Below are 20644 nucleotides of genomic sequence, written 5' to 3' on the forward strand. Positions count from 1 at the left end.
GTGTTCTTTACATTTTTTGGATACAAGTCCCTTATTAAATGTATGACTGCCAATACAGTTTTTCTCTATTCTGTGGGTGTTCTTGTCAAGTTCTTGGTGGTACCATTTGCAGCACAAAGGTTTTTAAATTTTGGTGAAGTCCTACTTTTTATTTTGTTGCTTATAGAAACAAGCTACCTGTGATTTGACATGGATGCACTGTATCTGTAGATCAATTAGAGGAATATTGCCATTTCAACAAAATTAAGTCTTCCAATCTATGAATATGAGATTATTTCCAGCATTCCAATGTTTTTCAATATTTTTATTGAGTTTCCTTCCCCATACCTAGTCAGACATAACCCAGGTCTATTGTACATTATGATAGTCAAAGGCACAATGTCTGTCTAGAGTCAGATAGGCTTGAGTTAAAATCCAGCCCTTCTACTGACTAGCTGTATAAATATGGACAAGGTATTTAACTTTTCTAAGCCTCTGTTTTCTCATCTATAAAGTGTAAATAATAATGTATATCATTTAGGATGCAAGAATTAATGATAAATATGTAAAACACTTTGCATAGTGCCTTGAATACAGGAAACAATTAATGTTAGCTATTTGTCTTAGTCTGTTTTGGCTGCTATAACAGAATACCACAGACTGGGAGGCTAGCAAAAAACCAGAAACTTATTTCTCTCAGTTCTGGAGCTAGAGCTGCGGTTTTAAGATCAGGGTGCTAGCATGGTCAGGTTCCTGTAAGACCTTTTTCGAATTGCAGATTACTTGCTGTGCCTTGTGGTGAAAGGGGCAAGGAAGCTTTCTCAAGCCTGTTACATGAGAGCATCCATGTCTTTGAGCATAATGGCTCAATCCACATGACCTAATCACCACCCAAAGACCTCACAGAAAAGTTTAACATTGGGCATCAGGATTTCATCAGGGGTTTGGGGAATGGAAACACTTAGACCATGGCACTATTTTTTTTATTATAGCACTTAACACTTAATTGCTAAAAAATATAGTTTTTGATTTTAAAAAATCACCAGAGCCTTAACTTTCTCTAAGCTTGCTTCCTCATTCCTTTGGAATTCACTGACTTTATATCTTGTTTCCCTCAAATTTTCTGTGCCTTCCTTAAGGCTAATGAATCAATCTGATAAGAAGCTTAGGTTTACGTGCTAATAGTAAGGGCCAAAAGAAATAATTGGTCAACTAACTGGAACTACTACTCTTCTTTCCCAGGTAACCTGGTACATATTAACAATGACATTCAAGATTTGATAACTTTTATTATCCCCTACAGTCTAATCACACATAGAGTGATTTTTTTAAAATGTAAGTCAAATCATCTCACTCTCCTGTTCAAACTCTTCTGTAACATCCCATCCTCTCAGAGTAAAAGCCAAAGGCATTACAATAGTTCTGTAAGAACTGTAAGACTTATAAAGTGCTACGTGATCTGGTGCTTGGCTACTCTTTAATCTCATCTCTGACCACCACGCTTTGTCCTAGACTTTCCTCAAAGCTGGCAGGCACACTTCCCCACTAGGGTCTTGGCATCTGATAATTTTTTTTCTGTCTACAACTCTCTTCCCATAAATACTCACTTGGCTTCCTTCCTCAGCTCCTTCAGGGTCTTTGCTCAAATGACACCTTAGCAATGAGGAAGATATATAAAACAGCAAAATCCTGTGTCTTCTTCTCTTGCTTTATTTTTCTCCCTGACATTTATACCTACTTGATACACTATGTATTTACTTATTTGTTTCTTCCTCTAGAATGTAAGTTACACAGAGGCAGAAATTTTCATTTACCATCTGAGTCACCAGGAAAGCCCTGTTCTATGTAGAAGGATGGGTGTAAAGACTATATTTTTTATTGAAAAATGGATCTAATGGGCTTCCCTGGTGGTTCAGACAGTAAAGAATCTTCCTACAATGGGTTGGGAAGATCACTTGGAGAAGGGAATGGCTACCCACTCCAGTATTCTTGCCTGGAGAATTCCATGGACAGAGGAGCCTGGCTACAGTCCATGGGGTCACAAAGAGTTGGACTGAGCAACTAACACTTCCACTTTCACGGATCTAATGCTAGAATTACCAGAGTAGTCCTCCTGGTAATGAATTTAGATCATAGAAGATCATGCTTTTGACCACCATGGTTGACTATGTAGTTTGAGGGCATAGCAGCATGCCTGGGGATTGAACTACAATTCCCAGAATGCATCCTAAGAGGATTCTGGGAAGTGTGGCAGAAGCATGCTTTTGACAATCATGGTTAATTTTGGAGAGCTTAGCAAGCAGGCATGAGGATTGAACTACATTTCCCAGAGTGCATCTCAAGGAGCATTCTGGGAAGTGTGTCAAAGGCAGCAATCATTCTTTGAGGAAAGAGTCCAACTTCCCTGGAAGACTTGGAGTTCCCTGGTTGTTCGGATTCTTGAGGCCTAGGAAGGCACCCCTAAGAGAATTCAGAGTAAGTACAGTGGACGAGAAACATATTCAGATTCTAAGTGGAAGAAAGATTTTATGAAGAGACTGAACCAGAACTTGAAAAAAGCTCTCTGTCAGATTCTCTTCCTTCTTGCAGAAACCACAGTTATGCATCATAAATTATTGGAGCTATCAGATTAACTCCAGCTAATAATTTTCTGATACTTTTTTGGAGAGTCGTTTAAAAATGGAATTTGTTAACTTGTCTGCATTGTCTGAATTATTTTGAATTAAGGGAGGAACATTTATTTTTTAGAAAGCCAACCACATAGCTGGTCACTGAGAGCTTGAAATGGGTTTCCCAGTGGCTCCTCCATTCTCTATGTTTCCCATCCCACTGAGGTCCACAATCATCAAAAGTCAGACTCCCTGAAAAAGACTCTCTCAAACACTACTGAACCTGGCCTCTTCTTAGTAGAAGTAATCACAGAGATTAGAGGTGGACTTTTTTGTCATGCTATAGTGCTTTCTAAATGAATCTTTCATCTGTTAAGATGAACAGGATGAGAAGCATATATGAATCCTTTATTATAGGAGGTTCAGAGAAATTGTTCCGCTTAAGGGCCTTGCCTCATCATTATTTAATAGTTTTTAGTCAAAATAATATTAACTTTTATCTGTATCAGTCTTTTTAAAAAGTTACTTTTAAAAGTACTTTTTAAAAATTATACTTCTTAAAAACTTAAATAGTCCATGAATGTTGGAAGGTGCTTCCTCATGTATTTTTCATCAAAACATGACCTTTGGAGCCAGATAGCTCTGAGTTTTCATCTATTGCTTTCTAGACTGTATCTCAGATTGGTTAACCTCTCAAAGTTTTACCTTCCTCTCTTATAAAATGGAATAAATTCACTTTTTCATTCAGTATATTGTGTTTTTTCTGTGATAGGGACTATACTAGATGCTGTAGATAGGGAGATGCAGTCCCAGCCCTTAAGGATTTTATAGTCTATTAGAGCTGAGAATTAGGTATGTCAAAATCTGACATAGTAATAATACACTTTAGATCTCTTTTCTCCCTTTCCTTCCCCTGTGAAAAATGAGGCAGAAACCAAGCTCCCCAACAAGTTAGGTGACAACTCCAGGTCACAAATTCAGTCAGTGGGAGAGCCAGAAAAAAAGTTTGAGTCTCTCCAGTCCAAGTCTTACTGCCCTGTCCCTTTCTTGCTTTGGAGGAGACATGCATTTGCACTGTAAACAAAACAGAAGGCAGGCCTGAGCTTGTCATCTAAAGTAAAATAAGGGTGCTAATATTTTCTTCTAAGACTAATTGTGTGAATAGTGCATTTTTATCTCCAGTGCGTGATTTGGCATAAAGTATAATAATAGTTGCCAATTCAAACAAACTATCCTGTTCCTAATGGGGCAATTGAGCAACTGGATGTGTTTCATATGCAGCATATTTTCTAGCTGTAGACCACTATGTTTACCAAATGTGAGCCCTTGGGTCAATACATTTTGAATAATACATCACACCAAAGACCCCAAAAGTGGAAATCATAAACCATTTCAGAAAAGCAGTAGGAAAATTTTTCCTGCATTAGATTTATAAATAATATAGGGCCATCAGAAATTTTATTTTTATCCAAAAAGTAATTTCACATAGCTTCTTGACTGTTAAGAGTCTTTGTGTGTGTGTGCTGAGCTTCAGTTTGAATGACAATTTCCCGGAGAAAAGCAGTACACCAGTGGTTCCTACAATGCATTTCAGTGGTCATATTATGGAAAATGCTGTAAATATCCTATAATATTTTAAAAATTAGAATGGGCAAAAGTAGAGTAAAGGCACAATAAATAACTAAGCACAGGAAATCAAACTGACACTTTACAAAAGGGGAGCTAGTATTATTAAATCTGAAAACACTTTGAATCTCAATAGTGATCAATGAAATATAATATAAAAGTTCTTTTTTTTTTTTTTAACCAGATGCTATCAAACTTTGTAAGTGTAGCAATGTAGAACCATATGATTTTAAAACAAAGTTTGGCCCAGTAGTTCTATGTTGGAGACCTTACCTTAAAGAAGTAATCAGAAAATATCAGCACAGAGGTATTTAGTAGTTTTTTATTTCTGGTAATTTAAAATCAGAGCCACCAATGTCTAAAATTAGGGGAATATATAGCAAGTAAGGATGGAAGTCTGCTTGGTGTAATACTACGCAGCCAAAAATAAATAGATAAAACTTACAGAAAAAGATGGAAACCTGCTTATGACATGTTTCATGAAAGCAAATTGAAAAAATGTTTACTGATTACAAATATGTAAAGGTCATATGTGCAAAAGACTAGTATATAAATTATATTAATGTGGTGATAATATGGGTGCTCTCACAATTCTGTTTTCTGTATGTCCTGTAATACAATTGTATTAATTTGCTAATTTAAATTATATATTTGAAAGAGGAAAATACAATTAAAGTTGAATTTAAAGGAAATAATTTTCTCTGTTTAAATAGTCTACACTGCTTTATAAAAAGGAGCCGTTTAGAAAAGGTATTAGACTTAATCTTTACTAGATTTATGACTATACCAATGAAGGTACAATTCTCAGTTAAATTATGTCTTCCTCTTGATTATCAATTCTTTTTAAAAACTACATGAGGAACTTTACTATGTCTTTTACCAGCTCTGAGATCATTAACTTATGAGTCAGCAGGCCATGTAAATCCACAGTAGGCTAAGGTGAATTTAGTAAGCATTACATTTAGGCAAAACATCAGGCAGCAAAGCACAGTGGGCCACACAGATTAGCCGGTAGTCATAACTACAAACAGCTCTTACAGTATCACCAGAGGAATTCAAAGAACTCACCGAAGAAATTCCCCATGACTCTCAGGGAATGTGATGGAGTGCTACTGGGAACAGTGGCCTGTAGAAAGCTTCACAGTGAAGTTAATCCTGGGAATGTACAAGAAATATGAACACATGGTTAAAAGACTCTTGTAAGTGCAGAAATGTAAAAAGTAAAAATTATGAGTACCCTTTTTAATCCCTATCTCCATATCACTCTCTCAAATTAGTCACCATTAATAGCTTGGCATGTGGATTTCTAGTCATTTTTAAAATAAAAAAATACATATCTAATTAATTCTACTGGCCTGTATATGTATATATCCTTTTCTTTACAAATTAATTAGATAATGCTAAACCAACCAACTACTCTTTGCTTTTCTTAATAATATATTCTGAATATCTTTCTCTGTTACTACATATGTTTTGTTGTACTGTTATCTTCTTATCTGTTTGTTTTTACAGCTCTGTTATTCCATTTTATCATAATTTTCAATTAACATCTTGTATGTATCCTTTTCTTCCTAGGATAAATTCTTAAAAGTGGAATTGCAGGGGAAGGGTGCTTACTGTTACCATTTAATAGATATTTCAAAATTTCCCTCTAAAAATATCATATCAATAACATTCTCAGAGTTGGACTTGAGATAGGAATATTAACTTTAAATTCATTTCCTCCAGGATATCACACCAGTCTTTGGGTTATTAAAATAGAGACTATACTTTTAATATTCTCCTGGAATACTTTGTAGCCCACATATCACAATTTGCCTTCTGTGAAAGCTATATATTTGCTTTCTCTCTCCTGCAAGAGTGCCTTGAGGGCAGGATTTTTATCCTGTACATTATTGTGTCCCCTCAGAAAGCTTGCATAAAGTCAGTACTCAATAAATATTTTGTTGAATGTTGCTTACTAAATATAGTTTACCCTTACATTATAGATTATAGGCAAAGCTGTCCAAGGATTAGTCATCAGTGATTCATAATTATGCAACTGAGAAGTAGGCCTAAATTTTAGACATTCCTTGGTGGTTTAGTGTCAAAACTTGCTTCCCTTGGGCACAGTTAAAAGGGTGTTCAGATAAATTTTAAAAATAAATAAATAAATAAAAGGGTGTTTGGTTATTTAACTATACTGATTTTCTTATTTCTTCTTTGACTTTTTTATTGCTAATGTGAACTGTAGTTTTCATGGAGAATAAAAGGCTTACTGATATACAGTTTAAAAGACGTCCCTTTCTGGAGAATAGATCCTTAAGATATAGAGTTATTTTTCCTCTCACAAAAAGACTAAAAAATAGGAAATATCTGAGATCCATGTGGGTTTGCATAGCTGCCTTTTGAAATATTTTCCTAATGCTTGTGATTTTATATTTTTCTTATCTACAGGATTCTTCTGCATTTTCAAAGGGACTTCATTTTTCACATATTCTGAGAAATTTGGCTACATTAGTCTGGAGACAATCCTAGGCTTACTTGGTCTATTAGTGTAATGCTACCTGCTGTAACCAACTTCAGAATTTCAGTGCCTTAATATAGTAGAAGCTTACGTCTTACTCTGGGGAGTCTTTGCTTGGTGGATGGCTTTTCTCCACGTAGTGATTCAGGGTGGAGAAGGCAATGGCACCCCATTTCAGTAATCTTGCCTGGAAAACCCCATGGGCAGAGGAGCCTGGTAGGCTGCAGTCCATGGGGTTGCTAAGAGTCAGACACGAATGAAGTGGCTTAGTGACTTCACTTTCACTTTTCACTTTCATGCATTGGAGAGGGAAATGGCAACCCACTCCAGTGTTCTTGCCTGGAGAATCCCAGGGATGGGGGAACCTGGTGGGCTGCCGTCTTTGGGGTCGCACAGAGTTGGACACGACTGAAGCGACTTAGCAGCAGCAGCAGTGATTCAGGGATCCAGGCTCCTCCATTTAATGGCTCTGCCATTTTGAAGTCATCCAAGCAGATGGGGAAAAGATGGAGAAGGCAAACCCATACTTAAGTGTGCCAGCCTAGAAGAGATACACATCACTTTCAGTAACATTATACTGTTTAGACCTAATTTTAATACCATCAATTAGGAGGAGAGAAATGTGGGCGTTGGCTTGGCAACTACCACCCAGCAAGAATTCCACATTATGAAAGGAGGACCCCAGGATTTTTAGTGGACAGTTATCTGTTTCTCACAACCTGTTAGCTAGGCAGAACAGGTTTTAATTTTGTAGATAGGAAAGAGGTACTGAAAAGTTGGGATTTTCCAGGTGGCGCAGTGGTAAAGAATCTATCTGCCAATGTGGGAGACACAGGAGACTTGGGTTCAATTCCTGGGTCAGGAAGATCCCCTGGAGTAGGAAATGGCAACCCATTTCAGTATTCTTGCCTGGGAACTTCCATGGAGAGAGGAGCTTGGCGGGCTATAGTCCATGCTCTCAAAGAGTCAGACATGACTGAGCAACTGAGCACACACACTGAAAAGTTGACATCCCACAGCTAGTTAGCAGTAGAGATATAATTTAGAAGCCAGATCATGACTTCTATTCAGTGTATCTTTTCTTAATATTAAAAAGTGATCCTTTTCTGGCTTAAAGTATAACCCTCTTGGTGATTCATTACTTCAAATTGCATGCTCTTTTTTTTTTCTTTTAATTCCTTTTTCTCCTAAGGACCTGACAATGTCCCTGTATTGTGGAACTGCTTGCAGAAGAAAAATTTTTTGGTGCTATAGGCTGCTGTCAACCTATGTCACTAAGACACGGTGAGTTTTGACCAAACTGAGCTCTGATTTTTCTATCTTTGGTCCATTAAAATTATAAAATATACATATCTCAAAATTCTATATTGGGGCTTAAGGATGTATGATTAAGATTTACATGTAAAGATGTTCAATGCAAATTATATATAATTAGAGAATTTCTAAATTTCCAATAATATCTAAAGTGTCTGACATACTTAAATATAAGTTCTTTTTTTAAGGTAATAATATAGTCTTTTCCACTATGGTACCTCTCATGCATAGAACCCTAGTATCTAGCACATAGTAGGCACTGAAATATTGTTGAATGGATGAATGAACAGTAAGGGACAAATTAAATTATGATACAGCTGTTATGATGGAATTAAAACTTTACTGAATAATAGTTCATTAATGTTGCTGAAAATAAGGTAGGTAACTCCATTCCCTGCATACTACACTTCCCAAACTCCTTCCCCCAGGAACAAACCTCAGTGAGAGGCAGTCTGGAAAAAAGTATCTACACCAGTACAGGAGGATGAAAAAGGACTTCTTTGTCATCAGTCTGAGCAAATGTAAAATCTGTGAATTTGAAATCACTAGCCTGCTGTCATACAATTTTGGGGTATAAATTTGCACCGTCTATGTGGTGTAGTTCCAAATCCCCAACCTATGAAAAGAATTTAAGTAGCATTTGTAGACCTGCAAAAGCAAATGTAAAACCCCTCTGGAGGGACACACTCACAACCAGAGCTTTTCATGTTGAAAGCTCTCCCATACATGAGCGCCCAGTCCAGAATTTAAAAGCACACAACCAAAATAAATAAATAAATAAAAAATAAAAGCACACAACCATGTAAAATCTTATACGAGCAAGAGTGAGAAAACAAAATTGCAATACTTGTTCTAGATATTGACATTTGAGTTATTTGCAGTTCTCAGGCTGAGACCCTGAGAATAATAATAGAATTACTGAATATTCAATCCCGGGTTTCGGCACCAAAAGAAAAAAAAAAAAAAAGAATTACTGAATAGTCTAAAAACACGAGTGTTAAGGTGATTAAATATATTGAAAATGAATAATAATAATAAAAATAAAATTTTGTCAGTGAAGAATATGGTGTGAAAATGTTAATGTTTAAGAAAAAAAGCCTACAAATTAGTAGATGGAGTCTAAAAGTATTTATTGTACAATTTATTGTATATGTATAAATGGATAATATTAATACATAGTTTGGAGAATTCCAAGGGATAAACAGTGATCATCTCTGAGTGGTGAGATTCTCAATGATTTCCCTTTTTTAAAAAAATTGGTAACTGCATATTCTAATTTCAGTAGGATGACTATTTGTCAACTTTTATAACAAGAAAACAACAGTTGAAGTTTGTTAATCTTAGTGTGTTGTGGTTTCCATACTATTATACTTAAAAGGAGAAAATGCATTTTTAAGTGACTGATTATTGAGGCATAGTTGATTTATTATATGCTTCAGGTGTATAACACAATAATTCAAAATGTTTATAGATTAAATTCCATTTAAAGTTATTATAAAATGTTGGCTATATTCCCTGTGCTGTACAATATATCCTTATAGCTTATTTTTTATTGAAATACAGTTACTTTACAATGTTTCAGGTGTACAACAAGAAAATGCATTTCTAAAAAACGTGTTCCAATCAAGAAGAATATAAGTTTTTGGATCTCAGTCCCAGGTGCAACGAGACCCTGGGTTTAAGACCTTAACCTGGTTATTTTTGTAGATGTTTTGCTTTTTATGGTCATTAGGGCAAAGCATGGGTTGTACAACTCTTACTGCTTTTTTACAAAGGCACCAGTGTATGTTCTGTTGTTTATATTAATATTTGGTAATGTCTGAGTGCACCTGTCTCTCCTTTGACATACACTGAGTCTTTGTCCCAGGAGATTACAGTCACTCACAATAACTATAAAAATATCTTGAGTATTAAAATCTCAGGTTCCTTTTGTCTTCTGTTTACAAAGAGCTCATTGCAATCGCTTTTATCATACAGTCAAAAATAGGTTTCTAAAGATACCACCGGGCCCTGTTTATCATTTTGCTTTGTAGTTTCACGTGGAGCTAATGCTACTGATGTTACAAAAGCTCCCAGATTCCACAGAAAATATCTGTAAACTGTATTTCCCACTTTAAGCGACAAAATGTACTGTATACCTGAGAGTCTGTTTTAGGGATTTCAACAGTCAAAATCATTATGCTGGGAGTTCCCTGCTGGCTGAGTGGTTAGGCTCATGGGCTTATGCTGCTGTGGCCCAGGGTCAATCCCTGGCCGGGGAACTGACATCCTGCAAGCCATATGGCACAGCCAAACAAACAAAAACAAAACAAAAATCATTATCCCTAAGGCCCCAGAAGGGGAGTCCACATTCAGCCCTCCCCAAACCACACAGACTTTGCCTGATTCCTGAGGCTCTTGAAAGGATAGACTCAGGCCATCTTTAATGAAGGTATAGCACTTGCTCCATTCCTTTTCTTTTTTTTGAGAAACTAATTATAGGATGCTCTTTTTTCTACAGTTTAATTCTGGCTACTGAAAATATTACTTATTAAATAAATGTCAAATATGGCTTCACTTTCATCAGTGGTCCCTTTAGTAGAGATAAGGAGCTAATGGCATCCACTTGGGAGAATAGATGCTTGAAATAAGACTGCATTTAAGATAAAAATTTTATTTTATCATCCCTAGGTTGAAAAGGGGTTTCTGAAGGTATATGTTTGCTCCTTGTCTGCAATAATAAAGTCTGCTCCCATCGCGAGCTTGATGTTTTATCACTGTACTTACTTTCCTTTCCCTCCATGGCATGTAAATTCTTGCCTCACAGCATATTGGCAGAGTACATTGAGGTTCAATTCAGTAAATATTTATTACTGTTGAAGTTCAAGTCAAATATTTATTGAATTGAGCCATTCAATATGCTAATTACTCAAGATCCATAACTAAAACAGACCCTGCCTGCCCTTAAGAAGATTTCAATCTTAGAGGAGACAGATAGATTAATAAATAGAACCATGTAAGTGCAGTCACAGAAGTATGGGTAAGGTATACAGTAGGACAGAGGGAATGATCTCCCAGAGTCATATCCTTTTTTAAAGCAATGTAGGATATAAATAAATAAAAAGAAATAACTGTGGTGGGAGAGCAATGCAGGGACATAATTCTCAAAGATGAATGTTGTACAGGAAACCACGTATAGTTTTGTAATGGTTTGATTATTTCCAAAACACAGGTATTTATGTGAACTGAAAGAAGATGATGATGCATGTAAAAAAGCCCAGCAGACAGGAGCATTTTACCTCTTTCATAACTTGGCTCCTTTGCTTCAGAAATCAGAACATCAATACCTGGCCCCCCAGCATAGCCTATTAGGTAAGCCCAAAGTAGACCAGCCTGTGGCCACTGAACAGAATTCAGTCCATGTTAAATCGCTGAGAAGAATCCTCCAACTTTGGAGTTCAGGTTTTTTCCAAATGCTTTGGCCAATTAATCATTTAGTATATACACGGAATTGCCCAGTTGGATATTTTCTGGTGATGGAATGGGCCTCCCAGTTGCTCAGTGGTCAAGAACCTGCCTACCAATGTAGGATATACAAGTTCGGTCCCTGGGTCAGAAAGATCCCCTGGAGGAGGGCATGGCAACCCACTTCAGTATTCTTGCCTGGAGAATCCCATGGCCAGAGGAGCCTCGCGGGCTACAGTCCATAGGGTCACGAAGAGTCAGACATGACTGAAGAGACTTAGCATGTGCGCACAAACTGTTTAAGATGTGCATCATGACTTAATTTCTCCTTAGAAGGGTCAAAGCTAAACGTGAATTAACTTGCTTTGAGATATAATAAGTTTTACATAAATATATAATTTACATATAATTACATATTATATAATTATTGATATATTAATAAGTACATATCATATAATGTGCTTTTAAGGTATATAACTAGAGATATCTAAGCCTTTAGGAATTGGCATTCAAGATGCTACCTTTCAGTTTTACATGATGTCACTACATGTCGTCGTTTCGTCGCTGAGTTTTGGCCAACTCTTTTGCAACCCCATGGATTGTAGCTCACCAGGCTCCTCTGTCCGCAGGATTTGCCAGGCAAGAATACTGGAGTGGGTTGCCGTTTCATTCTCCAGGGGATCTTCCTGATCCAGGGATCAAACCCGCATCGCCTACATTGCAGGCAGGTTCTTTACCACTTGTACCACCTGGGAAGCCCTGTGTCACGATATGCCAACTTCTAAACACATTGCCAGGGCCGGATTATGCACTGCATATGTTGGAATACTTTGCTAGTTTCTGGCAGTACATAAGTATATGAGGATGTTTATCAGAAGGTACTAAACATTATTTGGAGATTAGCAATGCAATCTTGTATTATGAACAAATAAATATGAATCCTTCATGCACAGAAGATTTTATCCCAATATAGCACTTGTCTTTACAGACCAGGATCTCAGATGAGGAGTCTACCCTGGCCCATAAAAGCAGCATAATCTGGAGATGAAATTGTAGAACTGCTTTGGTCTACCATTTTAAGTATGACACTTTTTTTTTTCAGTGCTTTAGTAAGTTAACTATGATGTGTCTTTAAAACTAGGGGATATGCCCCTTTCATGATATAATCATAGAGTAATACAGGATTACACAGAAAGAATTCCTTTAAATTCTTCAGATTGCTGATGGAGGCCAACGGAGGTTAAGTGAGTAGGTCATAATTACACAGCTAATTAGCATGCAGGCAGTGGCTGGGAGCCAGGTGTGCCTACTTCAAGTTGAAGTAGATGGTTTCTAATAAGTCTAGTATGGCTCCTGTGGCTTAATTAAAACCCTGTGTTTTTTTTCCCCCCTTTCTCCTTTTGTATTTCTTAGAGTTGGAAAGGCTCCTGAGTAAGTTTGGACAAGACTCACAAATACTAGAAGATTCCGTGCTAATTGGATGCTCAGAAGAGCAAGAAGCATGGTTTGCTCTGGATCTAGGTCTAAATAGCTCTTCTTCCATAAATGGTACATAACATTATTCCTAATGGACACTTCCCAGTGGTTCTTAGGCTTTGGGACTCCACATGATAAAATTTCAAAGAACATGTTAAGAATACAAAACAACCTCAGTTTTTAAGTTGTTGTTCAGTCGCTAAGTCGTGTCTGACTCTTTGCGACTCTCCTGTGACTGCAACACGCCAGGCTTCCCTGTCCTTCACTGTATCCGGGAGTTTGCTCAGACTCATGTCCACTGAGTCGGTGAAGCCATCCAATCATAAGCACTTAAGTAAGAACATTAAAAAATACTACCATCTACTATCATCATTACATAAAGGATATTTTTTAATGCTTTCTTTCTCAACTCTATGGTGGTACACAGATGTTTATGATATTATTCTCTCTACCTTCATGTATTTTATATATCTTAAGAAGAAAGAAATGTTTTAAAATTCATGACATTATTATTTGTCTTATCAATATAGGTGAATAAACACATTACCCTGGAGTAGCTCTGAGTCTTCAGACTTGCATTTGCGAACTGGTTTGCTAGAGCTTGTGGCCCTTATCAAGCCTTCTGTCTCCATTTTAGGGCATCAGCTGTGAATACAATGATCCTGGAATGAGGTTTAGATAGGGGCTCAAAGGTCCATTTTCATCTTTTTTCCAGGGATAGTGTGTGGCTAGTGCAAATGTCCTTATTGCCCCAAAGAGGATCTTGGGAAACACTATGCTCTAATGTTTCCCAAATCTGCCTGAATATAAGAATCTCCTGGTGCTTGTTAAAAAAAAAAAAAAAAAGATTTCTGGGCCTCACTCATCTGCTATTCAAAATCTCCAGGTAGGGGCTTGAGAACTTGAATATTTTTTTATTCTTCCTAGTTGAGTGGCTAGTCGAGTGGCAAACTCATTAGGTGAGTTTGGGAAACACTCTTCTAACAAGATATACTAGAGAGGGTACCCGAGGTAAAGTCTGACGTTTGTTTCATTTCATTCTCTTTTCTAATATTTTAGCTTCCTTACAGAAAGCTGAAATAGAGACAGCCCTCCAGGGGTCTTTCATTAAGCTGACAAAGGCTCTCTTTGAGCTGAATGTGAAGGATGCCTCCTTGCTGTCCACGGTAAATTGATTTCTTGGTTCTGTAGGAAATTTAGTGAAGTAGTGTATATGGGGGGAGAAGGCAATGGCACCCCCACTCCAGTACTCTTGCCTGGAAAACCCCATGGACGGAGGAGCCTGGTAGGCTGCAGTCCATGGGGTCACTGAGGGTCGGACGTGACTGAGTGACTTCACTTTCACTTTTCACTTTCATGCCTTGGAGAAGGAAATGGCAACCCACTCCAGTGTTCTTGCCTGGAGAATCCCAGGGACAGGGGAGCCTGGTGAGCTGCCGTCTATGGGGTCACACAGAGTCGGACATGACTGAAGCGACGCAGCAGCGGCAGTGTATAAGGGAAAGATTTGATTTCTTTTTTGCAGATCATAGACTTTGGAGAAAGGACACTGTGTTTCTTCTTCTTTTACCCTGTTTTTGTCAGTACCGTTTTCTCCTAAGTGTGTATAGATCTATGGCACTATGATCTATAGGCCTTATAAACATTTTTAATGACCCACAGCATGACATACATATGGTGAGAAGTTACTCTACACTGCCCTAATGACTTTTTCTCCACCTTTGGATTTCACTTGCCGAAATGGCTTTTGACTGTCCATTTAATTGGGCTTCCCAGGTGGCACTAGTGATAAAGAGCCCAGCTACTCATGCAGGAGAATGAGAGACTCAGGCTCGGTCCCTGGGTCAGGAAGATTCCCCTGGCAGAGGGCATGGCAACCCACTCAAATTGCCTGGAGAATCCCATGAACAGAGGAGCCTGGCAGGCTATGGTCCCTAGGGTTGCAAAGAGACAGACACGTCGGCAGTGACTTAGCATAGCACAGTACAGCACAGTTGATTAATACTGTTGCGTCAGTTTCAGTAGTACAACAAAGTGATTCAGACATATATATATACACATATCTATTCTTTTTCAAATTCTTTTCCCAGTTCAGTTGTTATATAATATTGGATTGTCCGTTTAAGTTAAAGAGCTATCTCTAAACATTTTTTATTTGCAAAAAAATTCCAGACTTTTTGGGGAGTACATATTGAGGTGTTTTGTTGCTGTTGTTGTTCAGTCACTCAGTCGTGTCCAACTCTTTGCGACCCCATGGACTGTAGCCCGCCTGGCTCTTCTGTCCATTCTTCTCAGAATCATGTAATTCTCCAGGTAAGAATACTGGAGTTGGTTGCCATTTAATTATATAGGAAATGTTTTCTTTTTAAGCTGTGTAATAAGTACACGGGTGTTTATTCTGATACTTTAAAAAAATAATTCATAATACATTTAAAATATGCTTTTTAAAAAAAAAATTCATACTTAAAATGATAGAAGAATATGTTCAGAGAATTTCCTTTATTTTAAAGTTCAAATAATTAATAACCATTTAAAGTAGGTGAGCTGGAAAGGGAATGGCAGTCCCTTTGAGTTGCTCTAAATATTAGCCCCAGCACCATTACAGATGAGACCCACATTCCCTCCAAACGGTACCAAGTCCATCTTTGTATTCCTAGGCTCAGGCTCTTCTCCGTTGGCATGATGCTCATCAGTTCTGCAGCAGAAGTGGGCAGCCCACCAAGAAGAATGTGTCTGGCAGCAAGCGTGTGTGCCCTTCCAATAACATCATCTATTATCCACAGGTAAGCCTTGCTTTAAAAGGACAATAATCCGGCCAAAAGGCTTTCCTTAGTTACCCATTACGTGGTTTCATTAACGGGCCCTAAAGCCCTGCTGTCTGTTTCCGTCCCCTTTCCCTAGGTGGCACCTGTGGTGATCACTCTGGTGTCAGATGGAACTCGATGCCTGCTTGTCCGCCAGAGTTCCTTTCCCAAGGGAATGTATTCTGCCTTGGCAGGCTTTTGTGATATAGGTAAGGAATTTAGGCATATACAGATAACACTGAAGGAAATGAAAGCTTATCAATTATATATATATATATATATATATATATATATATTTTTTTTTTTTTTTTTGGCTGCACTGGGTCTCCGTTGCTGTACTCCGGCTTTCTCTAGTTGTGGTGGACGGGCTTCTCATTGAGGTGGCTTCTCTTGTTGCAGAACAGGACTCTAGGCCACACGGGCTCAGCAGTTGTGGCGGGTGGGCTCGGGAGTTGCAGCTTGCAGGCTCGAGAGCCCGGGCTTAGTAGTTGTGGCACTTAGTTGCCCCACAGCGTGTCGAATCTTCTCAAACCAGGGACTGAACCTGTGTCCCCTGCATTGGCAGATGGATTCTCAACCACTGGACCACCAGGAATGTTCAATAGTTACGTATTTTCTTATTGCCAGAGTACTTGGAATCTCAAGCACATTTTCTGTTATATCAAGGAAACTACCTTCTGGCACTATGATTTTCCAATATTTTATAGGCAAATTTTCAAATATAAGCATAATTGGAAGATTTATACTGTCAACACCCATATACTCACCACCTAAATTTGATAATTACTATGCTTATTTTATCACAAATCTGTTCATTCTTCCATCCATCCATTATCCATTTTATTTTCTGATGCATAGATTGCAGACATTAATATACTTCCTCCTAAATATTTCAGCATACATATTAATATTCTATTAACTAAAATTTAGTATTTATTTACAGGCTGTTTTTTTTCTCAGCCCATTGCAGTAAAATCGGCAAATGCTGATATGTGGCATTCGAATTTTATTAAAAAGCTGAGGACAGCAGTAGCCTTTCGGACTCTTATTTTGTGTAACGAACATAGCAGGTTCAAGAACTGGCAGTTCGATACCCAACTCCAGATTTGATTCCTAGTGTAAAGACTCAGAGATTTAGGCCTTTCCCAAGAGTATTTCCTTGACTTTGAAGTCATTTTTATGCTCCTTTTGAAAATGGGCATCTGCATCACCCTTCGTGCTACAGGGCTATCCTGAATTAATCTGAGTACTTATAGGTGAAAGTCTGGAAGAGACTGTCCGGAGAGAAATTGCAGAAGAGGTGGGATTGGAGGTGGACAGACTGCATTACTCTGCATCCCAGCATTGGCCCTTTCCTAACAGCACACTCATGATTGCTTGTCATGCAACCGTGAAACCAGGGCAGACAGAGGTAAGTTCTGGTGCTCTCCTTACGACATATCCTTTGCCTCATCCAAGTTGGCCCACAGTTACCCACTAAGCACCTGCCTCGTCCAGCACTGTCTAGATTATACAAAGATGTGTAAAATAGGATTTATGCCTTTAAGGAATTTACAATCTTATAAGCAAATTCATCATAAAAATTAGGAATGTCAACATGAGCACCATTCTTCCTTGTATATATATCTCAATCATGAGACAACTTACCTTTCGTCATCAGGAAATTAACAATGTTTTACACTGAGTAGGCACACAATAAATATATAAAAGTTAAATGACTAATTTCAGAATTGGTCTTATAGTTCAAGTCAGTCAGGATGTTGGGGACTAATAATATAAAATCACAGGAACTTCTGACTGAAAGGGACTTAGATGTTGTCTTATCCAACCTCATCTTGCTCTTTCATAAGTCTTAACAGATTGTGTTGTGTTCCCTCTTTGCTGAATTCTGCCTATTGTGTCCTTTGGTTTCTATACAATAATATCTAACCTATCTCAGTTTCTGTAATAAACTGTGGATGCAGTTTGCATTATTTTGCTTCCTGCAAGGAGGACACTGTGCTTTTGACTATCATTAACACTTACCTTTTAAAGAAGAGTAACACTTTTATGTTTCCTTTTTAGTTATATAATCATTTAGGCACAAAAGGAAACAGTATTATTCATAACTTACATTCAGTGTTAACCACTTTTTTTTTTGGCTGCACTGCATGGCTCGCAGGATCTTAGTTTCCCGACCAAGGATTGAACCGGGGACACGACAGTGAAAGCACAAAGTCCTAACCACTAGACTGTTAGGAAACCCCCAACCCACTCTTAATACTTTGCTATTTGAACTTCCACGATTTTTTTTCATGCGTGTGTGTGTTTTAATATCTAAAAAATATACTTAACTCTCTTCCCTTAATTATGGTTATTTTGCTTCTGGACATTATCTAGAATCATCTCCCAGTGAATAAATCCAGATACCATCTTCTAAGATTGCTCAGTTCTGGAACATCTTCTCACCCTTGGCCATTGTACTCTAAGTAGCTTCTAACTTTATATCCTATTTTCCCTTATGCCTTTCAGCTCCAGGTGAACTTGAGAGAACTAGAAGCAGCTGCCTGGTTCAGTCGTGATGAGGTGGCCACAGTCCTGAGGAGAAACAACCCATCTAATCAACAACAGAGTGGGGCTGTCCCATTCTGGTTGCCCCCCAAGTTAGCCATTGCCCACCAACTGATAAAGGAGTGGGTGGAAAAACCGACCTGTTCTCCCCTGCCTGCTTAGCTCAGATCAGGCCACCTGAACAGATAACTCCCTCCTCACGATCTAAGAGGGGCACATCAGAGAACAACTGATGAACAGGAGGTGACAAAGCCCATCCCAGGCCAACCTCGCAAGGCAGAACAGATGGTGAGCCTACAGCAGGACACATCTGTCAGTGTTAACAGAGTTCCTAACCATAGGCAATCAAAAATGCCAAACCCAATCAGATAACAAAAGTCAAAGCAAAAGTTGAACAGTTTGGATCCAGGCCCGTGTTCACTCATTTGCTTCTCCGGAAGCAAACATCTTCTGGCATGTGGCTTATCAATGCTGGATTTACACTAACTGCCAAAATGTGCCTGGTATAGTTTCAGTTCAAATTTTATCTTAGTATTAAAAATATATGGCAGATCTCAACTCAGTTACTTTTTATGTTCACAGAATTTTAAAAAGTAGCACAACATTTTTGAATTTGCATAGAGGTAATTATTTTATATAGAGTAGTTAAATAAAAGTCGTATTTCCTTAAGTTCTTCATCCCAGGAAAGCAGGAATTAAGGTCTTCCTCAAGGTGCTCTGTAATAAATCAGATACAGTGATGTTCTGCTGAGGTAACTGCATGCCACTGGGGCTCAAGTGGGTAAGTCAATTTTTTGCTGTTACTTGCTCAGTTTGCGAGCCAGGGAAAAGAGTATCCCTTGCTATGCCTGTTTTCCTAAACTTAAAGTAACTTCAACAAAATGACCAGTGAAGATGAAACATTTCTTGCGTTTTACGGGATAAACTAAATTTAGGATTTCTCGTCATTCACATATGCCATTCTGTACCTTATCACAGGAGAAAAGCACTGATCTGGAGGAAATGAAATACACTTCTGGCCTCTGTTCAGATGTATTTTTCTATCTTATGAACTGAGGAAACTGTAGAAAGCGAGAATTGACGGTGGGAGGGAGGGAACTATTAGTGTGAAGTCTGTGTAATGACTAAAGCAGTGTTGGGAAGAAATGCTGTTAGAAGTCTGTTTGAGAAGAACAGCTGAGGCAAGAGTCGTATGTTCAGGTACTTTAGGCAACTAACTAGTGATTAAAGACACTAGTGCCAGAGACCCTAAGATGATTCACACACCCAAGTCCCACAGGACTAAGTAAAACAGACTCTAGAACTAGAGAGGATGAAGCCCTGAATTTCCTTTTGAGGCTGGGATCAATACTCTCACCACTGCCAGCACACCATCACTGCTTTGGGAAAATCAAACTGCTGTCATCGGGAAATGCTGAGGGATAATACGTGATGGGACTTGATTGTCCTGTTGAGATTGGCAGCTTGCCCTGACCTGGGCTGAACCCGGCACACAGAAGGGAAAAAACACTCTAGAAAGAGAGGTCCTGAGATTTCTTCATATCTTGCAGCTAGAAGAAAACAGTTCAGGGTCCGTGAGTAGTACCGCCTCCCAATGTTTTCTCTCTCTATGTGGGTGTGTTTGTGACCACATGTGTACATACCCCCAATCTGAAAATACTGATAGAAAGAGGAGTGTACAGAATTCCTGGTTATGAGTTTCTCAACTTACCACGAAGTAACTGTTTACTTTTGGATTAACGTGTTGTTTTGGAAAAGAAAAAATCAGAGTAGTTAATAGGAGGAGCTGCACATTGAACTTTGTTTCCCAGGAGTGACTGGAAAGAGTGCTTTGCTTCTTAGAATTCCAAGGATAACTGAGAGCAGAGGCAAAAGAGGGCAGGGTGGGCTGGGGTCCTAAAAAATGGCAGATAAATAAAAGAAACTTTGGTACAGGGCTTACCTGACTGGAGAATATTTTTGTGGCACTGAATCATGAAGGTGCTAAGAATAAAAAGAACCTGATGGGTCCTTGAAGAAGAATAGCAAAAACAGGTAGAACATTCAATTATTTGACACCAGAGGGAGACTGACTCAAGGTCGTTCCTGGTAACTGGAATAAAAAGCAGCTCATTCATTTCTTATGTTTGCCAGTCTACCTTCCTACCTCTACCCAGTATTTAATCCCGAATAAAGATAAACTTAATGTTCCAAACATAGAGTGTGTAAGTCTTATCTCAAGGGCTTGATTCTCTTTCTTCTGCTGATTTCAAAACCTTGTATGCACCCCAGAGTTGAGATCACAAAAGACTTGTGCAAAGAGGGCAACCTTTGGGGCTCACAGAGAAGTTAACCTA

General features: G+C 38.3%; 1 protein-coding gene across 4 annotated transcripts; it reads left to right on the forward strand.

The window, feature by feature from the left end:
- Positions 1–2312: 2312 nt before the first annotated feature.
- NUDT13 (nudix hydrolase 13) lies at positions 2313–20502 on the forward strand. 4 transcript variants are annotated; one of them, XM_019953778.2, is made up of 9 exons: positions 2313–2454; positions 7913–8004; positions 11246–11385; positions 12892–13026; positions 14014–14120; positions 15612–15737; positions 15856–15967; positions 17015–17169; positions 18270–20502. In XM_019953778.2, exons 2-9 carry the CDS (start codon positions 7922–7924, stop codon positions 18468–18470), a joined length of 1059 nt encoding a protein of 352 aa, XP_019809337.1. In that variant the 5' UTR covers positions 2313–2454; positions 7913–7921; the 3' UTR covers positions 18471–20502. The 4 variants fall into 4 exon arrangements, with proteins under 4 accessions (XP_019809337.1, XP_019809338.1, XP_070638040.1 ...); XM_019953779.2 differs by lacking the exon at positions 11246–11385; XM_070781939.1 differs by lacking the exons at positions 2313–2454; positions 11246–11385; positions 14014–14120 and adding an exon at positions 12108–12202.
- The last annotated feature ends 142 nt before the right edge of the window (positions 20503–20644 follow it).

The sequence above is a fragment of the Bos indicus genome, chromosome 28 (genome assembly GCF_029378745.1).
Source record: "Bos indicus isolate NIAB-ARS_2022 breed Sahiwal x Tharparkar chromosome 28, NIAB-ARS_B.indTharparkar_mat_pri_1.0, whole genome shotgun sequence".
Lineage (NCBI taxonomy): Eukaryota > Metazoa > Chordata > Mammalia > Artiodactyla > Bovidae > Bos > Bos indicus.